Source organism: Salmo trutta, chromosome 6, assembly GCF_901001165.1.
Source record: "Salmo trutta chromosome 6, fSalTru1.1, whole genome shotgun sequence".
Classification (NCBI taxonomy): domain Eukaryota; kingdom Metazoa; phylum Chordata; class Actinopteri; order Salmoniformes; family Salmonidae; genus Salmo; species Salmo trutta.
In genome coordinates, this window is record NC_042962.1 from 46,384,154 (window position 1) to 46,403,059 (window position 18,906).

At 43.6% G+C, this 18,906-nt stretch overlaps 1 protein-coding gene across 1 annotated transcript in view; it reads right to left on the reverse strand.

Moving 5' to 3' along the window:
* Positions 1–18,537, reverse strand: part of LOC115196055 (beta-galactoside alpha-2,6-sialyltransferase 2) — a 23,116-nt gene extending 4,579 nt beyond the window's left edge. The window contains exons 1-5 of the mRNA XM_029756552.1: positions 18,302–18,537; positions 9,571–10,432; positions 7,066–7,163; positions 6,584–6,685; positions 1,353–1,527 (exon numbers count right to left, since the gene is read on the reverse strand). Of these exons, the coding sequence (XP_029612412.1) occupies positions 1,353–1,527; positions 6,584–6,685; positions 7,066–7,163; positions 9,571–10,360 (1,165 nt within the window). The 5' untranslated portion in view covers positions 10,361–10,432; positions 18,302–18,537. The remainder of the gene's footprint in view (positions 1–1,352; positions 1,528–6,583; positions 6,686–7,065; positions 7,164–9,570; positions 10,433–18,301) is intronic.
* Positions 18,538–18,906: the final 369 nt, after the last annotated feature.

Below are 18,906 nucleotides of genomic sequence, written 5' to 3' on the forward strand. Positions count from 1 at the left end.
TCCACATGACAAACTGAACAGCACCGCCTCTCACTGCCTAATAAACTGTAACCCAAAAACAGTTAAATAAATGGACTGCAACCCAAATAAAATCCTTCTGTGATTTATGGTCTGCCTCACTGAGTACTGCTGCTGGCAGCGTGTGTGTGTGTGTGTGGTAGCACAATAACGTGCTCAGGGTGACACGACCCCCTCAAGCCCTCCTGCTGGGATTCCAGGAATTGCCATGGTGGCCTATGTTGTAACACACACACACACACACACACACACACACACACACACACCTCCCCCCCTCATCCGCATGTAAATTGAGAACAAAACAAGAGGGGGAAAAAAAACACACAGGAATGAATCACCATTCCGCTGTTCTTTCTGGACTCTCCTCTGTACTTTCGGTCCGTGTGTGTGGGTGGACATATTTTATGCAGGTTTAGAATGGTATAGATACCTAAGTATAAACATATGATGTAACTGTGAACTCGCTTTGAAAAAGTGATTCAAAGTGAAAACAGGTTGCTTCGCTTTGACAATAGCCCATTTTTTTGCCTTGCCATAATCTTACCCCTAGTATTCACATAATTTCTCATGTCTCACCGCTCTGCTCTTCCCAGAGCTCCAAAACAGCAATACGGGACACAATATGGGAAAGTGGGATACCTAGTCAGTTGTACAACTGAATGCATTCAACTGAAATGCGTCTTCCGCAATTAACCCAACCCCTCTGAATCAGAGAGGTGCTGGAGGCTGCCTTAAATCAACATCCACGTCGTCGGAGCCCGGGGAACAGCGGGGTAACTGCCTTGCTCAGGGGCAGAATGACAGATTTTTACCTTGTCAGCTCGGGAATTTGCTCCAGCAACCTTTCGGCTACTGGCCCAATGCTCCTACCCACCAGGCTACCTTGAAAATTAGTATTTGCTTAATGACGTTAGAAAAATCGACAATCTACTTGATGGAACGCCAATCGTTAACGAGCACCTGTGCCCTCGACTGTAACCTTGTAAATAGATGTTGGGGTTGAACACACACACGTAATAACAATTAAGCTCTTATAGTTTTACCTTTGAGCAAATCGCAGATCTCACTAAAGCAAAAAAAACATGCATCCTTCTGGCTGCCATTTACTTAAAGCAAGCTTGTTTCATTGAACCAAGGATACCACCATATGTGTTCTGAACTAGGCCTGCGGTATGTGCTGCATCTCAACAGTTAATAAAGTTTTGTGAATTCGATGCACGTTGGCTGAAGGGTGTTCCCGTCATAGGGAACAGGGTACCATTTCAGACACAGCGGTCAAACAGATAAACGGATTGGGTGGGTGCCCAGGTGGATGATCAGAGGCGCATGCCCACCTATGAACCCAGAGGATGGGGGGTTGGGCTGGATGTTCTCCTGGGTGTTCCCCTGGATCACGTCCCACAGCTGCCAGATGAACTTGGGGTGGAGGACGTAGAACGGTTGTGTGGGGTGGAGCCGCCGGCGTTCTTCGTACGGGGTGAACAGGTCATAGTCTGGGTTCCCGTACCACTGAAGAGGAGAGGAGACTGCAGTCAGCACCAAGCATCTCTTTACGGTATCTGAAATAGAACGCTGCTACTCTCTACAATCACGACAGCATCTCCCGAGGGTCAGACTCACTGCTGCCACCGCAGTGTTGACACCGCAGTGTTGACACCGCAGTGTTGACAGTGTCTTTGTTAAATCAAACCTACTCCTGTAGCTCAGCAGGGTCAGCCTGCTACTGTATTTCTAGAGCACCTAAAATTAGTATTATTACTATGATTTTATTTGACTACGGGAAAGAACGCATGTTAAAACGCTACCGATATTGCGCCAATACTGTGATGCAGATTTGCTTGAATCCATCACCACCATACTGACTGACTCACATCACCACAGGAATCCCCACGCCCCGAGCTAAAATGTTGCATGAATACATGTTCCTTTCATATGCCACAGCTTACACAAGAGTCCGTTAAATCCATGATTCAGTGAACAAAGTCGGGCATGGATATTTCCCTTGAAATGATGACGAGAGACCGTCACAGCTCAACATTTTAAAGTCAAGGTTTGTTACACCAATACTCATTCCCATAGCAGGTATTGATGAATGACTACAGCAGAAATGCTTTAATTAACTCTCTATTCTGGAAGTTAATCTTATTATGCATCCCACATGGCACCCTATTCCCTACAGTACAAGGGCACTAAAATAGGCAATATGGTGCCAGAATTTGACAGAGGTAATCTGCTCAATAAACGTGGGGATGCTTTGACCGTAGAGTGAAAATATCAGCCTTTGATCTGACACCCAGTAACGTTAAGCTGCTAGGTGACAGATACCGTGCTGGTAACTCTTTGGTTCTTCAGTCAGGATAACACGGGGCAAAATGGAGTAAATTATGCCTTTTAAGAATTAGATACAGAACAGTGAAATGTATTCTAGGTCTGGAGCAAATTTCTTGGTAAAGTCTCAATGAATGTGTTCAACCATCCATACAAATTGGGTGCGTGTAGTACAGTAGGCGATACAAAAAAACACACATGCACTGCTGCGAGCGCACAAACACACACGCACGTGCACACAAACAAAAACATACAAACAATGGCTTTCACTTTCAAAGTGGATGCCGTTAGAATAACAGCCCTTGATCATTGGCCTTATGCGTGTGTGTGTCCAATCTGTACTTTAACTAATGCCATGCCATTGTGTGTGGCAGACAGCAGAGGTAATGTAAAACACGCTATTACATTGTTCTCCATATACGGTGCCTTCGGAAAGACCTCTTGACTTTTTCCACATTTTGCTACGTTACAGTCTTATTCTGAAATGGATTAAATAAAACATTTCTCAGCAATCTACACACAATATCCCATAATGACAAGGTGAAAACTTTTTTTGAAATTCTAGCAAATGTATTAAAGCTTAAAAACAGAAATACCTTATTTACATAAGTATGCAGACCCTTTGCTATGAGACTAGACATTGAGCTCAGGTGCATCCTGTTTCCATTGATCATCCTTGAGATGCTTCTAAAACTTGATTTGAGTCCACCTACGGTAAATTAAATTGATTGAACATGATTTGGAAAGGCACACACCTGTCTATATAAGTTCCACAGTTGACAGTGCATGTCAGAGCAAAAACCAAGCCATGAGGTCAAAGTAATTGTCCTTAGAGCTCCGAGACAGGATTGGGTCGAGGCATAGATCTGGGGAAAGGTACCAAAACATTTCTGCAGCATTGAAGGTCCCCAAGAACATAGCGGCCTACATCATTCTTAAATGTAAGAAGTTTGGAACGACCAAAGCTTCCTAGAGCTGGCCAAAAGGCCCCTACAGACTATCAGACCATGAGAAACAAGATTCTCTGGTCTGATGAAACCAAGATTGAACTCTTTAACCTGAATGCCAAGCCTCATGTCTGGAGAAAACCTGGCACTATCCCTACAGTGAAGCATGGTGGTGGCAGCATCATGCTGAGGGGATGTTTTTCAGGGGCAGGGACTGGGAGACTAGTCAGGATCGAGACAAATGAGCAGAGCAAAGTACAGAGATCCTTAATGAAAACCTGCTCCAGAGCGCTCAGGACCTCAGACTGGGGCGAATGTTCAACTTCAACAGGACAACGACCCTAAGCACACAGCCAAGACAACGCAGGAGTGGCTTTGGGACAGGTCTCTGAATGTCCTTGAGTGGCCCAGCCAGAGCCCGGACTTGAACCCGATCGATTATCTCTGAAGAGACCTGAAAATAGCTGTGCAGCAACGCTCCCCATCCAACCTGACAGAGCCTGAGAGGATCTGCAGAGAAGAATGGCAGAAACTCCCCAAATACAGGTGTGCCAAGCTTGTAGTTCCATACCCAAGAAGACTCGATGCTGTAATCGCTGACATAGGATCTTCAGTAAAGTACTGAGTAAAGGGTCTGAATACTTATGTAAATGTGATAGTTTTTTATTAGTAATACATTTGCAAAAATGTCTAAAAACCTCTTTTTGCTTTTTCATGATGGGGTATTGTGTGTAGATAGATCAGGGGAAAAAACAATTTAAATCAATTTTAGAATAAGGCTGTAATGTAACAAAATGTTGAAAAAGTCAAGGGGTCTGAATACTTTCCGAAGGCAATATATACAAGGGTACGTTCAGCAATGGAACATTCAGATAGAAATATTTCTGTCGAACAAACATGCCTCTCTGACATGTAAAATAAGGAATTGCGTCCGCTCTATTAATGACATTTCTACTTGCAACGTTCAACAAAGTTTGCCTACTGAACTGTGTGACAGAGGAGGAAATTCTAACAAACTGACAAGGCCTAAATTTGTGTTTTCATAAGAAAATTTGAATTAGTGTTTGTTTTATTGTGATTGATTTTAGGACCATTCTTAGGCTAGTTACCATCTCTTTCAACTGACAAGACAAACAAATGACATCGCGCATACTCTGAGAATGGAAGATTGGAACCCTACCAGTGTCTTAACAAAGAACATAGAAGAATTCCCTTTCACACATTGTTGAAAATGTAACAGCAATTAGTCAAACTACTTTAAAACAGAATGGAGCATCTCCAGAGGTTAGAGCCTGTTGATGAACACTAATAAACTAGCCTGTTATGGATAGGGGGCAGTATTTTCACGTCCGGATAAAAAAACATACCCGATTTAATCTGATTATTACTCCTGCCCAGAAACTAGAATGTGCATAGAATTATTAGCTTTGGGTAGAAAACACTCCAAAGTTTCTAAAACTGTTTGAATGGTGTCTGTGAGTATAACAGAACTCATTTGGCAGGCAAAAACCTGAGAAGATTCTGTACAGGAAGTGCTCTCTCTGACAAGAGCTTGTTCTTCTTGTCTCTGTTTATTGAAGACTGAGGATCTTTGCTGTAACGTGACACTTCCTACGGCTCCCAGAGCCCGGGAAAAAGCTGAACGATATCGAGGCAGCCCCAGGCTGAAACACATTTGCGCGTTTGGCAAGTGGTCTATCAGCGGACAAAGGGATTCATGCTCGTGCACGAGACGACACCATGTTTTTATTCTATCGTCTTTGAACGGATTCAACGACTCCCGGTCGGAATATTATCGCTTTTTTACGAGAAAATTTAAACAGCGGTTGACATGCTTCGAAGTACGGTAATGGAATATTTAGAATTTTTTGTCACGAAATGCATCATGCTCGTAACCCTTCTTTACCATTCGGATAGTGTCTTGAACGCACGAACAAAACGCCGCTGTTTGGATATAACTATGGATTATTTTGGACCAAACCAACATTTGTTATTGAAGTAGAAGTCCTGGGAGTGCATTCTGATGAAGAACACCAAAGGTAATCAAACTTTTCTAATAGTAAATCGGAGTATGGTGAAGGCTAAACTTGCTGGGTGTCTAAATAGCTAGCCCTGTGATGCCGGGCTATCTACTGAGAATATTTCAAAATGTGCTTTCACCGAAAAGCTATTTTTAAAATCGGACAGAGTGCATAGAGGAGTTCTGTATCTATAATTCTTAAAATAATTATGTTTTTTGTGAACGTTTATCGTGAGTAATTTAGTAAATTCACCGGAAGTTTGCGGGGGGTATGCTAGTTCTGAACGTCACATGCTAATGTAAAAAAAGCTGGTTTTTGATATAAATATGAACTTGATTGAACAAAACATGCATGCATTGTATAACATAATGTCCTAGGGTTGTCATCTGATGAAGATCATCAAAGGTTAGTGCTGCATTTAGCTGTGGTTTTGTTTTTTGTGACATTATATGCTAGCTTGAAAAATGGGTGTCTGATTATTTCTGGCTGGGTACTCATAATCTAATGTTTTGCTTTCGCTGTAAAGCCTTTTTGAAATCGGACAGTGTGGTTAGATTAACGAGAGTCTTGTCTTTAAAATGCTGTAAAATAGTCATATGTTTGAAAAATGGAAGTTTTCGGATTTTAGAGGAGTTTGTATTTCGCGCCACGCCCATCATTGGATATTGGAGCAGGTGTTCCGCTAGCGCAACGTCTAGATGTAAGAGGCTAGACAACCATTTCTCCACCTCACCAGGACTGAGTAAGTCTAAAGTCAGTGGAAAACTTCAGAAGATCTGTCCGTATCGTTCAGCTTTTCCTCATTAACCACCCAGTTGGTCATCATGTTTCCTGGCATCTGAAGATTCAACAGTGAACCACATTAAAATCAGAAGGCAGCACTGTCACCATTGAGCGTGTTCACACAGTTGGTTAACTGACTGTTAGTTGCACCGGAGAAAAGCCTCTGCTAAAATGTTAACACGACCGCTACCGCTAACAGGATCTCAGGAAGGGGCCTGTGTAAGCCACACACCAGATACCTGAATCTAAAACGCACAGACACTTTCTGAATTATTCAGTGAAAACTCTAAGATGGTTTGTATAAAATATGAGGCACTTTATTGTCCATTTAGAATGGAAATTCCGCTCCCTCACAAGACACACCATTGCTGGAAGCAGCGCTCCTGGAACAACTGTAGGGTGTTAAGTGCTTTGCTTATTAAGAAGTCATTAATGACACAACACACTACAGCACGTGACTGACAGTGAGAGAGCAGAGAGACCTACCCTGAGCAGGTCCACAGAGTAGGGTGCAGGATCCCAGGCCACCAGCGTCATACCCTTATACAAAGAGCTGGTGTTGAAGCGATGTCTGGGCCGGGCCAGGATCTGCAGGGAGACAAATTACTGATCGCTGTACTGATAGCTCTCCAGCCCCCCCAGGCTAAATGTAATCTTACCTGGAACTGGAGTATTGGACACACAAATATGCAGCAAGCAATAAGAGTACATCTCACCTACAGTCCACATGTACAGATCCCATACGCCAACTTGTCTTCTCCCAATGATAGGTGTATCATGAATGATTGACTAGATAAGGGCGGTAGTGCTGGGATAGCCTGTCTTAGTGATCCGTCTAGCGGTTTCACTCAGCTCTAGATCAACTCAAATCATATTCAAAAAGGCAGAGCGTCAGTGACGCCACTGTCAATCAATAGGGGGTCCTGAGTACCAAAAGAAAGTCACAGGAGGAGAAGCGGGGGACCTACCTGAGAGTTAATGATGCGGATGGTGGTCTTGTTGCCCACGTCATTCTCATAGCCCTCTGTAGGAGCAGCGTTGAAGCGAAGCACAGCCTCATGGGAATCTGAGTACAGGGTATGGACATTAGCTTCATGCATCACCCCAACAGTACCATTAAAAATGGCATGGTTTATCTACATAAGTAATGTAGTTGGTGAATGTCTCCCTCGAGCGCAGTGGTATTTAAACTTTTTCAGTGGGGACCACATTTTTTCAGCCAGAATTTCTGGGGACTCCATTTTTTCCCCCCAAGAATTTCACAACCAAATATAATGACACAACCTTAAAATGTGTACATTTAGAGTTTTACATAAACAAATAACCTTCAATTTCATTGAATTTTCATGTCTTATAAAAATGAAAAGAAATACAACTGTATTTTTATAATTATCTTCTCAAAAACGTTTGTATATTGTCTCATTCAATAGTTTGTACTCTTAATTTTTTATAAATGATATATAAACAGTACTAGTCAAAGGTTTGGACATACCTACTCATTCAAGGGTTTTCCTTTAATTTGACTATTTTCTACATTGTAGAATAATAGTGAACACATCAAAACTATGAAATAACATATGGAATCATGTAGTAACCAAAATAGCCACCCTTTCCCTTGATGACAGCTATGCACACTCTTAGCAACTGTACCGGCAGACAGCGTGTTTGGTGTCGTGTGGGCGAGCAGTTTGCTGATGTCAACGTTGTGAACAGAGTGCCCCATGGTGGAGGTAGGGATATGGTATGGACAACGAACACAATTGCATTTTATCAATGGCAATTTGAACGCACAGAAATACCGTGATGAGATCCTGAGGCCCGTTGTCGTGCCACTCATCCTCCGCCATCACCTCATGTTTCAGCATGATAATGCATGGTCCCATGTTGCAAGGATCTGTACACAATTCCTGGAAGCTGAAAACATCCCAGTTCTTCCATGGCCTGCATACTCAGACATGTGACTCATTGAGCATGTTTGGGATGCTCTGGACCAACGTGTACAACAGTGTGTTCCAGCCAATATCCAGCATCTTCGCACATCCATTGAAGACGTGTGGGACAACATTCCACAGGCCAGTCAACAGCCCCGATCAACACTATGAGAAGGAGATGTGTCGCGCTGCAAAAGGCAAATGGTGGTCACACCAGATACTAACTGGTTTCCTGATCCACGCCCCTACCTTTTTTTTTTAAAGGCATCTGTGACCAACAGATGCATATCTGTACTCCCAGTCATGTGAAATCCATAGATTAGGGCCTAATGAATTCATTTCAATTGACCGATTTCCTTATGTGAACTGTAACTGTGTAAAATCTTTGAAATTGTTGCTTGTTTTTTCTCTCTCCAGTGTATATGTAGTCTAGGCTCTGGTAAACTATAATATTATGCTTATCATGACGCTTATGAGTCACTAACCAAACTCCAACACTAGAGAGCAGCAAACCCTTTTCTTTGGAGGTCTGATTTTATGGGCTGAAGTGTCATTTATAAAAAGGTGCCTGCATTACTGTCACGGCTCTTCCTCCTCATTTCAAGGACACTCAGGCTACTCATCACATCAAATGAACAGATCCATGGGGACTGACACGCCAGTCTGATGCCATCAACACAAAAGGCTACTGAATGAATACAAAGTAGAGTGGTCTAAACATTCCTATAGGCGTGAGGAACTTCCCAGCTTCAGAGCTCTTACGCACTGCACTGTACTGTAAGGGTAGAGGCCAGTTCAATTCTAAGGGTAAATCAAACCTACCAAAGCAATACACTTATGCAGTGATGAAGACTTGTCTGATAATCAGCCAATTAGCTGTAATAATTTATACAAATCAGTCTGATTAGTAGTACTAACTTGTTATTAGGTAGGATGTTGGAGCTGGAGTTTAATATAGCATTGTCTGTCTGTCCAGACATGTTCTTCATTTCATGTAAATATTTTTTAGAGAAGTAGTTAAAGGGCAACAGTCGAGCCTCAGTTCCTGATAAGCTAGCCTAGTCTCTGTGGAACTAGGGTCAGGAGAGATGTGGAAGTCAACATCGAGGTTGAGGCAAGGACAACAGTTGAAGAGAGAAGAGACCTCTGGGAGGGGGGGCCAGAGGGGCCCAATCCAACAACACTCCAACTGAAGCCTTCACACACACACACCTCCCCGCCCACGAAAGTTCTGGGTTCAGGTCGGGCCACGACACTACCAAGAACAGACTTAGTTCCTGCCCAGCAACAGATAATCTGTTTATCTTAGACATACAAGGAGATGCCTCTGCCCAGTTGGAAGGTATACATTTGTGATTGTGTGACTTGTATGTTGTGTTATGCTGCTGCAACATCCTGCTGGGTGTAATAAATCTAGTTTGAGCTTTACTTCCATCTGGATTTATACCAGAACTTGGCAGATGTGTCTTTATTTACATTGGAGCTAACAGTTACGTTATAAATCCTGCCGATGTTCAGAAAAATGTGTCCTACAGCACTCACCAATTTCTCTCCCTAGGGAAGAGTTGAGGATAGCCCCGGCCGAGGTGACCACCGCACACGACTTGAACTTTGACCCCTGGTCCCAAAGCTGCTCCAGAGGTCGTGGGGGCACTAGCCTGTCCCAGCCCAGCCCAGAGAAGGGTTGCTCTGTCCCGTCCAGTGTCCTCAACCTGGCCTGCTCCTTCAGTTCACAGATTACCTCCCTCCTGCTCTGCCTACCCCGGCGCTGCCCGCTGTAGGCCACGTGGTGCCTGTTGAGATGCAGGTAGTCCCTCATGGACTTCTGCAGGTGTGGAGCAAGCATCCCCGCTGAGGCAATGCCCCTCCGCAGCCACTGGACCACTGCCTTGGACTGGGATAAGTAGTATTCGTCTCTGCCCCCTCTCTTCTTCCTCCTCCTCCTTCTTCTCAGTCTCTCCCTCCTAATCTTCTCTTCCCTTTCCTGATCCGCCCCCTCCTGGTCGCTCACCTCATTCCAGACCACCTCACCATTCTGGCTCAGCTCCAGGGCCTCCTGTTTTCCCTGTCGGCTGTGGCCCTGGTTGGCGGGGGAAGAGACGGACACCTCGAGAGGAGAAGCCCTGATGCCCGATGGACTGCCCTGGATGGAAGCCAGACGACGGGTCTCAGTGTGGGTGAGCGAGGAGGGCGAGCGGAGCTCCACGTCCCGGGGGTCCAGGAAGTGGGAGAGCAGGGCCAGGAAGATGAGGAGCCAGGCCAGCATCGCCACCAGAACCAGCTGCCTCCACTGCTTCATGGTTGGGGTCATGGTGGAGGACCTGGGAGTCATGGTGGGGTGCAGCTGAGGTCCGGTCCCGTCAGCGACCCCTAGAGGCCGACCTGGAAGTGCTCAGGATGAGGCCTAAAAGAGATTTATTAGTTTATTAACTTTATTAGTATAGCACATTTTCACACAATGAAGTGGATGATCAACAACAGTAGAACAGCCCCATGTCATACAACACATCCGTAAGTGTAAGCACTATAATAGCTTACGGTCTAAGGGCCCGGGCTGGGTTTCTACTAAGTTAACATATGGAATTGTTTTAAAGGTCATACTAAGAAACATTTAGCTATCTATCTGATTTAGAATCCCTGTAAGTAGCCCAAATATATATATTTGTTGAAACATTGAATTTGGCCTTAACGCTATTAGCCCATGGACATGCATTGAATAACATTCATACATGGCAAAACAGATGCGGAAGGCCGACATTAGTGGATGCGGTGGATTGAGATGCATCCCATGCAAAAAAAAAAACCGAAAGATATCTCTAGCTTAAAACAGAGATTTTGATAGGGATTTTTGTATTATGGTCATTTGATTTTCTGCAGGGTCGCGGACAGAGAGATATAAGAAACACTACAAAGACCAGGATGGACACATCCCCCTTGTTGAAAATGCTTCCTTCCTGCCATTCTTTCTCCGCTTTGAAGTTCTAAACGGAACTGGACTGTCTTTTAGTTTTGAGACATGAAAGCCTTCCTCTCTCTCGGACGTATCCTGCCCGTGTCAGAACTTGGTGCTGATTCCTGCTTTACCAAACAATAGGGAAAATTTTGAATAATAATCCAATCCGTCCTTCCATCCATCCTCGTATTCAAACTTTGATCCTGTTGAGGTTGACTGTAGTTGACAGCATTGTGGCCCTGAGTTGGTTAGGTTAGGTCATGTCTGTTTACATTCTCTATGGGCAGGGCCAGAGGAGGGGTTGGGGAACTGTGCTGTACCTCTCCCACGTACCTCAGTAAAAACAGTAGACAGACTAAGCTTTTTATACGGTGTGAAAAACAACCATCCGCAGTGGGCCCTGTTTGTGAAGTGAAGCCTGATGTAACGTGACGTGCATCGTTTTTAGGATATTTCTGAGCAAAACGTAAAATTGGTGTGCTCACTCAGGAAAAACATTTTGTCCACAGAACATATTGGAATGCGTTCTTCTCCATTCACCACTGTGCCACGTTCTTTCGCAGGAGCAGCCATTTCTTACCACCCTATCCATTAGTTAGCCCAACGGGGGGAATATAATGGATGACCAAATGAACAAGAACAGTAGCAGTCATTATAATAGCAGTTAAACGTAAACACAGGCTGTGGCATGCAGGAGCAGAATGCTCACTGTAGCTCTCACACCAGCACTCGCTAATTGTTGACGGTTCTCCAATTTGTAGTGGAATTGGCCCCTGGAGTCTTTTTTTAGACTAAATGGAGAGCCTTGATGTTTTCGAACAGCAGTGGTAGACTGAGCCATCACAGCTGAGCATTAAACTAAGACAGAGACTGGAGCCATCACAGCTGAGCATTAAGCTAAGACAGACAGAAACAGAGACAGAGATGAAAAAAGAGAGATACAGGTCTAAGTTAAGAGTAGATGTGGGGTCAAACATGCAGACTAGGTTCAGTTTGCCAGATTATGAGATTAGGAGGTATGAAGAGTCAGAGGGCTGATTCCCCCTCACAGCAAGAGCTTGCACAGGGCAGGGAACCACCAAGCCCCAGCCTCTCTCTCAGGACTTCACCCATACAAAGTACATCTTCAAAAGGGTCTTTCCATCTCCTCCAGTGAGCCAGTGCAGTGGAGGCTAGCGTGAATGACACGGAAGGTTAAACTGAAATAATAACCTCTATCTGCATCGGGACTCTGACTCAATGCCTGCCTGCAGAGACACTGTCCTTGGGGCACAGAAAGAAAAAGGGAAACTACTGAATGGGGAGAAATAAAGGTGATAAACTGAAATTCCATTGGGTAACCCACTGGCAGTATTCTGAAGTCTCTTCTTTGTTCCATTCAATTGTGCGTAAGCTAGGCTACTAAAGCTAGCCCTCCATTTCCAAAGCAGGATTTGAGTGGAATTAGTATGGCATGGAAGATTTTTTTTTTTTTATTATTATAATTTTTTTTTTAATAATCGGGCTTCCCAAACCTTGTTTTTAGCAAAAAACACCATGAATGAACTCTGCACTGACATCCAGTCACTGACTATATATTCACCACTACAAAGCCTTGTGGAAAGCTGGCTGGCCTAAACTGATCCTTGCACCACTAAACCCCCCCTAATAAGGACACAGGGGTCAGAGGTCACACATCTGTCTCCAATCAGAAAGAGACAATCTTGCCCCAGGAGGAACACAATTGGCCCTCTGTTCTCTCTCCAACCAGACACTCACAAATTGAACTGGGCGAGCACTAGCGTCATTTGCCTGCCTGAACGCAGTGCTGTAGCAACAACCTGAACACAGTGCTGTAACAACAACCTGAACGCAGTGCTGTAGCAACAACCTGAACACAATGCTGTAACAACAATAACACAATAACACAACGCTCCATCAAGCACACATTAGCTAAGTCAACACATAAGAACACACCCAGAACCTCTGCCCACAGATACACCCACACCCCACAGATACACCCAGAACCTCTCCCCACAGATACACCCAGAACCTCTCCACATAAAAACAATCCATCTAGATCTTGACAGTAATGTCAAGGTGTAGGCGAAAACAGAAACAGCATAGCTGAGATAGACAAGGGAAGCCAAACAACAGCTGTGGATGTTTCCTCTGTGCCTCAGATAACTGAGATGATTCATAAAACCACATCTGAGAGAGGGGGAGATAGAAAGATGAAAAACAGAGATAGGGCCAGGTTCCTGCCTTATAGCCAATCACAAACACAGCAGGTATTATGTTCTACAGTAGAAAAGATAGACATCTTCAGCTCCAGCCTGGTTGGGAACCGAACTGACCGCTGGCCCTCTTCACACACCAGCTGGTCTCACAATGGGCCACAGCCGGGGTTTGGCACATGGCCCCTGGTCTCTCCGGCAGTGCCCACGCACACACACACAGTCATGCAAACACACAGGCAAGCGCACACACACAAACTCACACAGTGAGACACACTCTCTCAAACACACACACATACATACATATCTCTCCGTGGAGAGATGATATCCCGCCTGTCCTGTTTCTGCTGACAAAATGCCTTCCTCCATCTTCAATGACACGCCTCGCTAAGCTCCATCTATTCTGTTATCCTCTTCTCTCATGTGCTGCTGGCCTGTTTAGAAAGCACTCCTGCATTGCCATGGCACATAGTGCATACTGTATATGCATGAATATAAACTGGTTGGTTCGAGCCCTGAATGGTGATTGGCTGACAGCCGTGGTATACCAAACCGTATACCATAGGTATGACAAAACATTTATTTTTACTGCTCTACTTTCATTGGTAACCATTTTTTAATAGAATTGAGGCACCTTGGGTGTTTGTGATATATGGCCAATATACCACGGCTAAGGGCTGTATCAAGGCACTCCGTGTTGCGTCGTGCTTAAGAACAGCCCTTAACCGTGGTATATTGGCCATATACCCCCCCGGGCCTTATTGCTTAAATCTACCTCTTGATGTGGTGCATGACAAAAGCTCTTGATGTGGGAGGAAGGTAAAAGTAGCTTTGGCTCCTGGCTAAAGCACCATTGAGGGAGGTTCTCTAATAACCATGGAAGAGGGGAATTTACAGTACACGTTATACCACCAGGCTTATCTACTCTACTACCGCTCAGCTCACGTCACATGTAGAAGATAGAGACTCAACGCCCACATGGCTGCAGGAGAAACACATCAAGCAGTTATTTTCAAGCAAATGGAGTGGTGTTTTGTGTTGGCTTGCGATTCACTTATCTGTCAGTGTTTCTCCCTCGATAATATTACGACTGGGGAGACAGCAAACACATACTCTTCACTGTATCATGATAATAAATTGTACTTAGTTACAAAGTACCCAGAAACCTTCATGTGACTATGGGGGGGGGGGGCTACTGTAACAGTACTGTATGCAACCTAGAAATATTACATTGCAGTTTTCATTTGTCAGAAATCCTCGCCACTTCCTGATTTGTGCAGATATCACGCAATGCATGGATAGAAAAAGTACATAACATCTGTGGTCAGGAAGGAGACAGCCAGGTTCCGTGTTTGTTTGATGGGAGCTCTAGATTAAAGAAAAGTGAGTCACACATATATGGGCTCCTAGGGGATGTGTGGTGATCAGGTCTACCTCCTGTAACCCAGTTTTCATGCGATCTTATCCCACAATGTATGTCAGTCTCAGGACTCTCAGTGGCTCCAGAGCAAAAACCACCTCATCCTGAGACAGACTGACTCAGTTCCAGTGTTCGGTGGTAATGGCAACTTATTAACATTCACAAACATCCTGAGGGCCTCGTCAGTCTCCCTGTGGATTCAAATGAAAAGTCCGGGATCGACTGTGGTAATATAAACGATACAGGAGTGAATGAAGAGGTCTTTCTTCTTACCTTTTTGAAGGCAAGTTAGCTAGCCTATCCCCAAAAGAGGAAGTGTGAGAGAGGCACAATGTCTCTTCTTGTGTGGACCAGTTTTATCTAGCCTACAAACTCACCAAGCAGTTTCGTTTCCAGTTTTGTATTAAAGAGAGGAGCAAGACATCAGAACTCTACTCGAATGGCTTTAGGGAGAGAAACCCTGTTTTGTGTAGCCTAAGCCTCGTGACTGAGTCTGTGTGACTGAATGAAATCTCATAACAACTACTGTAGTGGGCCTATCTTACGCAGGCTGGCACCAGAGGTGACTCACACAGCAGGGGCCAGGGAGTTCAAAGCTAAAAAAAATAATAATATATATGAAAATCAAATATAGGGGCTATTACATGGTAACAGAATGACGCTGAACCATGCACCAATTTGTAAGTCGCTCTGGATAAGAGCGTCTGCTAAATGACTTAAATGTAAATTGATACGCCAAGTTAAACAACCCATGCAACTCAATGCACTACCTTCAGTTGGTCACATTGGGGCGAGCCGCACATTCGACATGTTAGATTGATACACGGCTACTAAGCAGTGGGTATTATATTTATTGTGTTCTAAAGTTTTTTGAATTTGCACTTACTCAGGTGGTAAATTAGCCCCGAATAAAATGTGCCTATGATATTAGTGCACATAAAGATGCAGGGAAATTCATCTCTATTGAACAAAAAAAACGAAATTCAGGAGCCCTATTTTAACAGTCAAAAATAACAATAGCCTAATTGTTAACCCAAAATGCATGACAATCACTGGATTAGGCTGCACATTCAAATCACAACATTAAAATATGAAGAAATACCATCTTAGTATTCCCTTACACTTTTTAATAAAGCACCAAATTACTTTAGATGATATTTATATATATATATATATATAAATAACGCAGAAATTGTTTTTGGGGTGAGACCAAATCATGGAGTGAAAATCCTAGTGGCTCCAGTGCCACCAGGGGAAAATGTCAGTCTGTAGTCATGTGTAATCAGTTACTACCCAAACTATACTCTTTTCTTTACTGTCCATGATTGGTTTAGATTTGGACTGACCAAATTTCAACGTCCGGTGTCGGTCAGGGTTCAGTGAGTGAAGGGGCTGGTTACAGTAAACAGAAAGAGAGGGGGCTCATAGATAAGTGTCAGTAAGCGCTGGGAGAGGTGACATTTAACTGGAGAGAGAGAGAGAGAGAGAGAAGAGAGACAGGGAAAAAGAGAGGGAGGGGTTGTCCAGACTGTTTTCACACTCTTGGTTTGACCACCACGTGACAGAAAGAAAACAGTTATGAGCTGAACAAGACAGTAGCAGGTGACCCAACTGTGGTTTGTGACTACTATGAATTCCCATTGTAGACAATTCAGTTTCAGTCATTCTGAGTTGTCGTCATTGTCCTTCACTGATTTACTAACAGAACGACATGTTTGAATCACTTAATAAATCAAACCAAATGTATATAAGTAAAACACTAGAGCTAATTGATAGGTATACCTTTACTTGTTAATTCTGTGACCTTTCATTCTCCTTCGTCCTCATCAGGGAGAGAAATTAGAAAATATCTTAAAGATATGTGGGTTTTTGGTAACAGAATGACAAGACACTAGGCAATATTTCTTAAACTTACAGAAGACTAATAATTTCTGCAAAACTAAATTATGAATGTTGATATTAGTTGGCAGGGGCCTTTACTTCAACATTATTGTGTTTTGATTCATTCCTAATAGCTTATAAGACTTTCTGCTAGATGTTTTCTAAAACCCCTTGTCCATCTGTTTGACTAGAAATCAAAGCCTTTGCTTATTCCTAATTTTTTGGAAGGAGATTGGTTTAAAAATGTAGATGCGCCCTAATTTCTCAAAATATAGACTATGAGTTTCATTTGACACCAAATTTGATGTGCTCATGGGGCATTTTACATGGAAATGCCCTATACTGTCTGGAACAAACCATGGAGCTTTCAAAAAGCCCCAGAAATGAATTCATGCTGTATCTTGCAGCATAACGCAGGAAGCTTGTCTTCCAACACATTTCTGTGAAGGTGTTTATTTAACATTCTAAACTGGATGGTTCGAGCCCAGAATGCTGATTGGCTGAATGCTGCATCTTGCATAAGAACAGCCCTTAGCCGTGGTATATTGGCATTCATTGGCTATACACAACACCTCCTCTGGCCTTATTAGGTAACACACCACATGGCGAGACAAGGTGTTCTTTACTGACATGTCATTTTCTCGCCAAATCCCCAAACTTGCGTAGATCTGAGAGAATAGGAAAATAATAAGCAATTTGGTGACAATTTCACCCATTATTAGAGAGCAATGAGGAGCCATTACCTTATTGACAGCTGTACCTATCCAGGGTTAGGAGGTAGGGGCTATGGGTTGATTTAGGAGTGGGTGTTTTAACAAAGGGCTGCAATTGACACACACACACACACACACACACACACACACATAGGAGGTATACCCCATTCCCAACACCAGGTGTTCACAGGTGTCCAGTAATTAAGATGTCAGGACTGTGAAAGGGGGCTGAACAGACACGTCTGGGGCCAGTCTGTAGTCTATTGTCAGCTGGTATCTGGGGCTACTGACCCAGAGTGTCAGGCCAGGTGTCCTGGAACTGGTGGTGTTGAGGTAGCCTGGAGAAGGGCTATCAGACAGGGCTGCAAGGCTCTGTCACCCTGCCTCTCACCTGGCTGTCTCTCTGAGCACACACACCAGACCATGACACTCCTCAATCCTAAACCCAAATCCTTCCACAACCGTAATTTGTGGTCATATGGACACTGAATTCATTAAAATGCGCGAGCTATCTGCATATTGTAGTTTATCATGCCCGAAACGTTAAAAAAAAGACAAATTATAAAAAGATGAGTCAATATAGTCCGACGTGTTTATGATTCGTTGTGCTGTAAGATGTAGCCAAGTTGACTTTTGAGAACCAATATTGATTCAAATAAAAGCCTTCACATGGCAGCTCGTGTTGACCCTCTCAACACTCATCAATAGGTGAGCAGTGGGATCAGTTCACTGCAGGAATTACGACTGTGTACTGTTCCAAAGTATTGAGAAATATTCCAATTAGACATTAAGAATATAATATCACTGGCGTTTTCAGTTCGATGGGAACCCATATTTTTGTTGTTGGTGAACTAGGCACACATCATGTTGTTTTCAACATGTTATGTAGGCAACTTTGTAGTTCACGCTATATTTCGGATGGAAGCCAGTGGCAATGTTTTAACCATTCTGCATGCCCCCTTTTCTATGGCACAGTTTGAAACCCATTGCGATCTCTATATAAGCGTTCCTCTCATCACAACCCTCTGTTTGAAATACCCATGGCATCGTTGATTGCTCTGTCTGATACAAAGATGGTAAAATGCCTTACCTGAGCTAGTCAAACGCTCTTAATTCCGGCGAACATCGACATTTCTTCAGGTTTAGACTCGGAATGCATGCTTTCGCGCCATCTTCAAAGAAAGAGTCAAGTTGCAATCGAACGCTATTCAGTGCTACTCGACAATACACACTATAAGATGTGTAATGTGGCGTTGTGGTTCTTTCAATTGAGGTATGAAAGAACCGTCCTTCCTCGATAATTGTTTTGGGGGGGTGAGAGAGAAGGGTAGGCGGGGCATAAGTGAATGTACTGTGTGCCAGGCGGAGCAGTTCACTTGGCATGATGTGGAATTGAACTGCTAATTATGGCATGATGTGGAATTGAACTGCTAATTATGGCATGATGTGGAATTGAACTGCTAATTAAGGCATGATGTAGAATTGAACTGCTAATTATGGCATGATGTGGAATTGAACTGCTAATTAAGGCATGATGTAGAATTGAACTGCTAATTAAGGCATGATGTAGAATTGAACTGCTAATTAAGGCATGATGTAGAATTGAACTGATAATTAAGGCATGATGTAGAATTGAACTGCTGATTAAGGCATGATGTAGAATTGAACTGCTAATTAAGGCATGATGTGGAATTG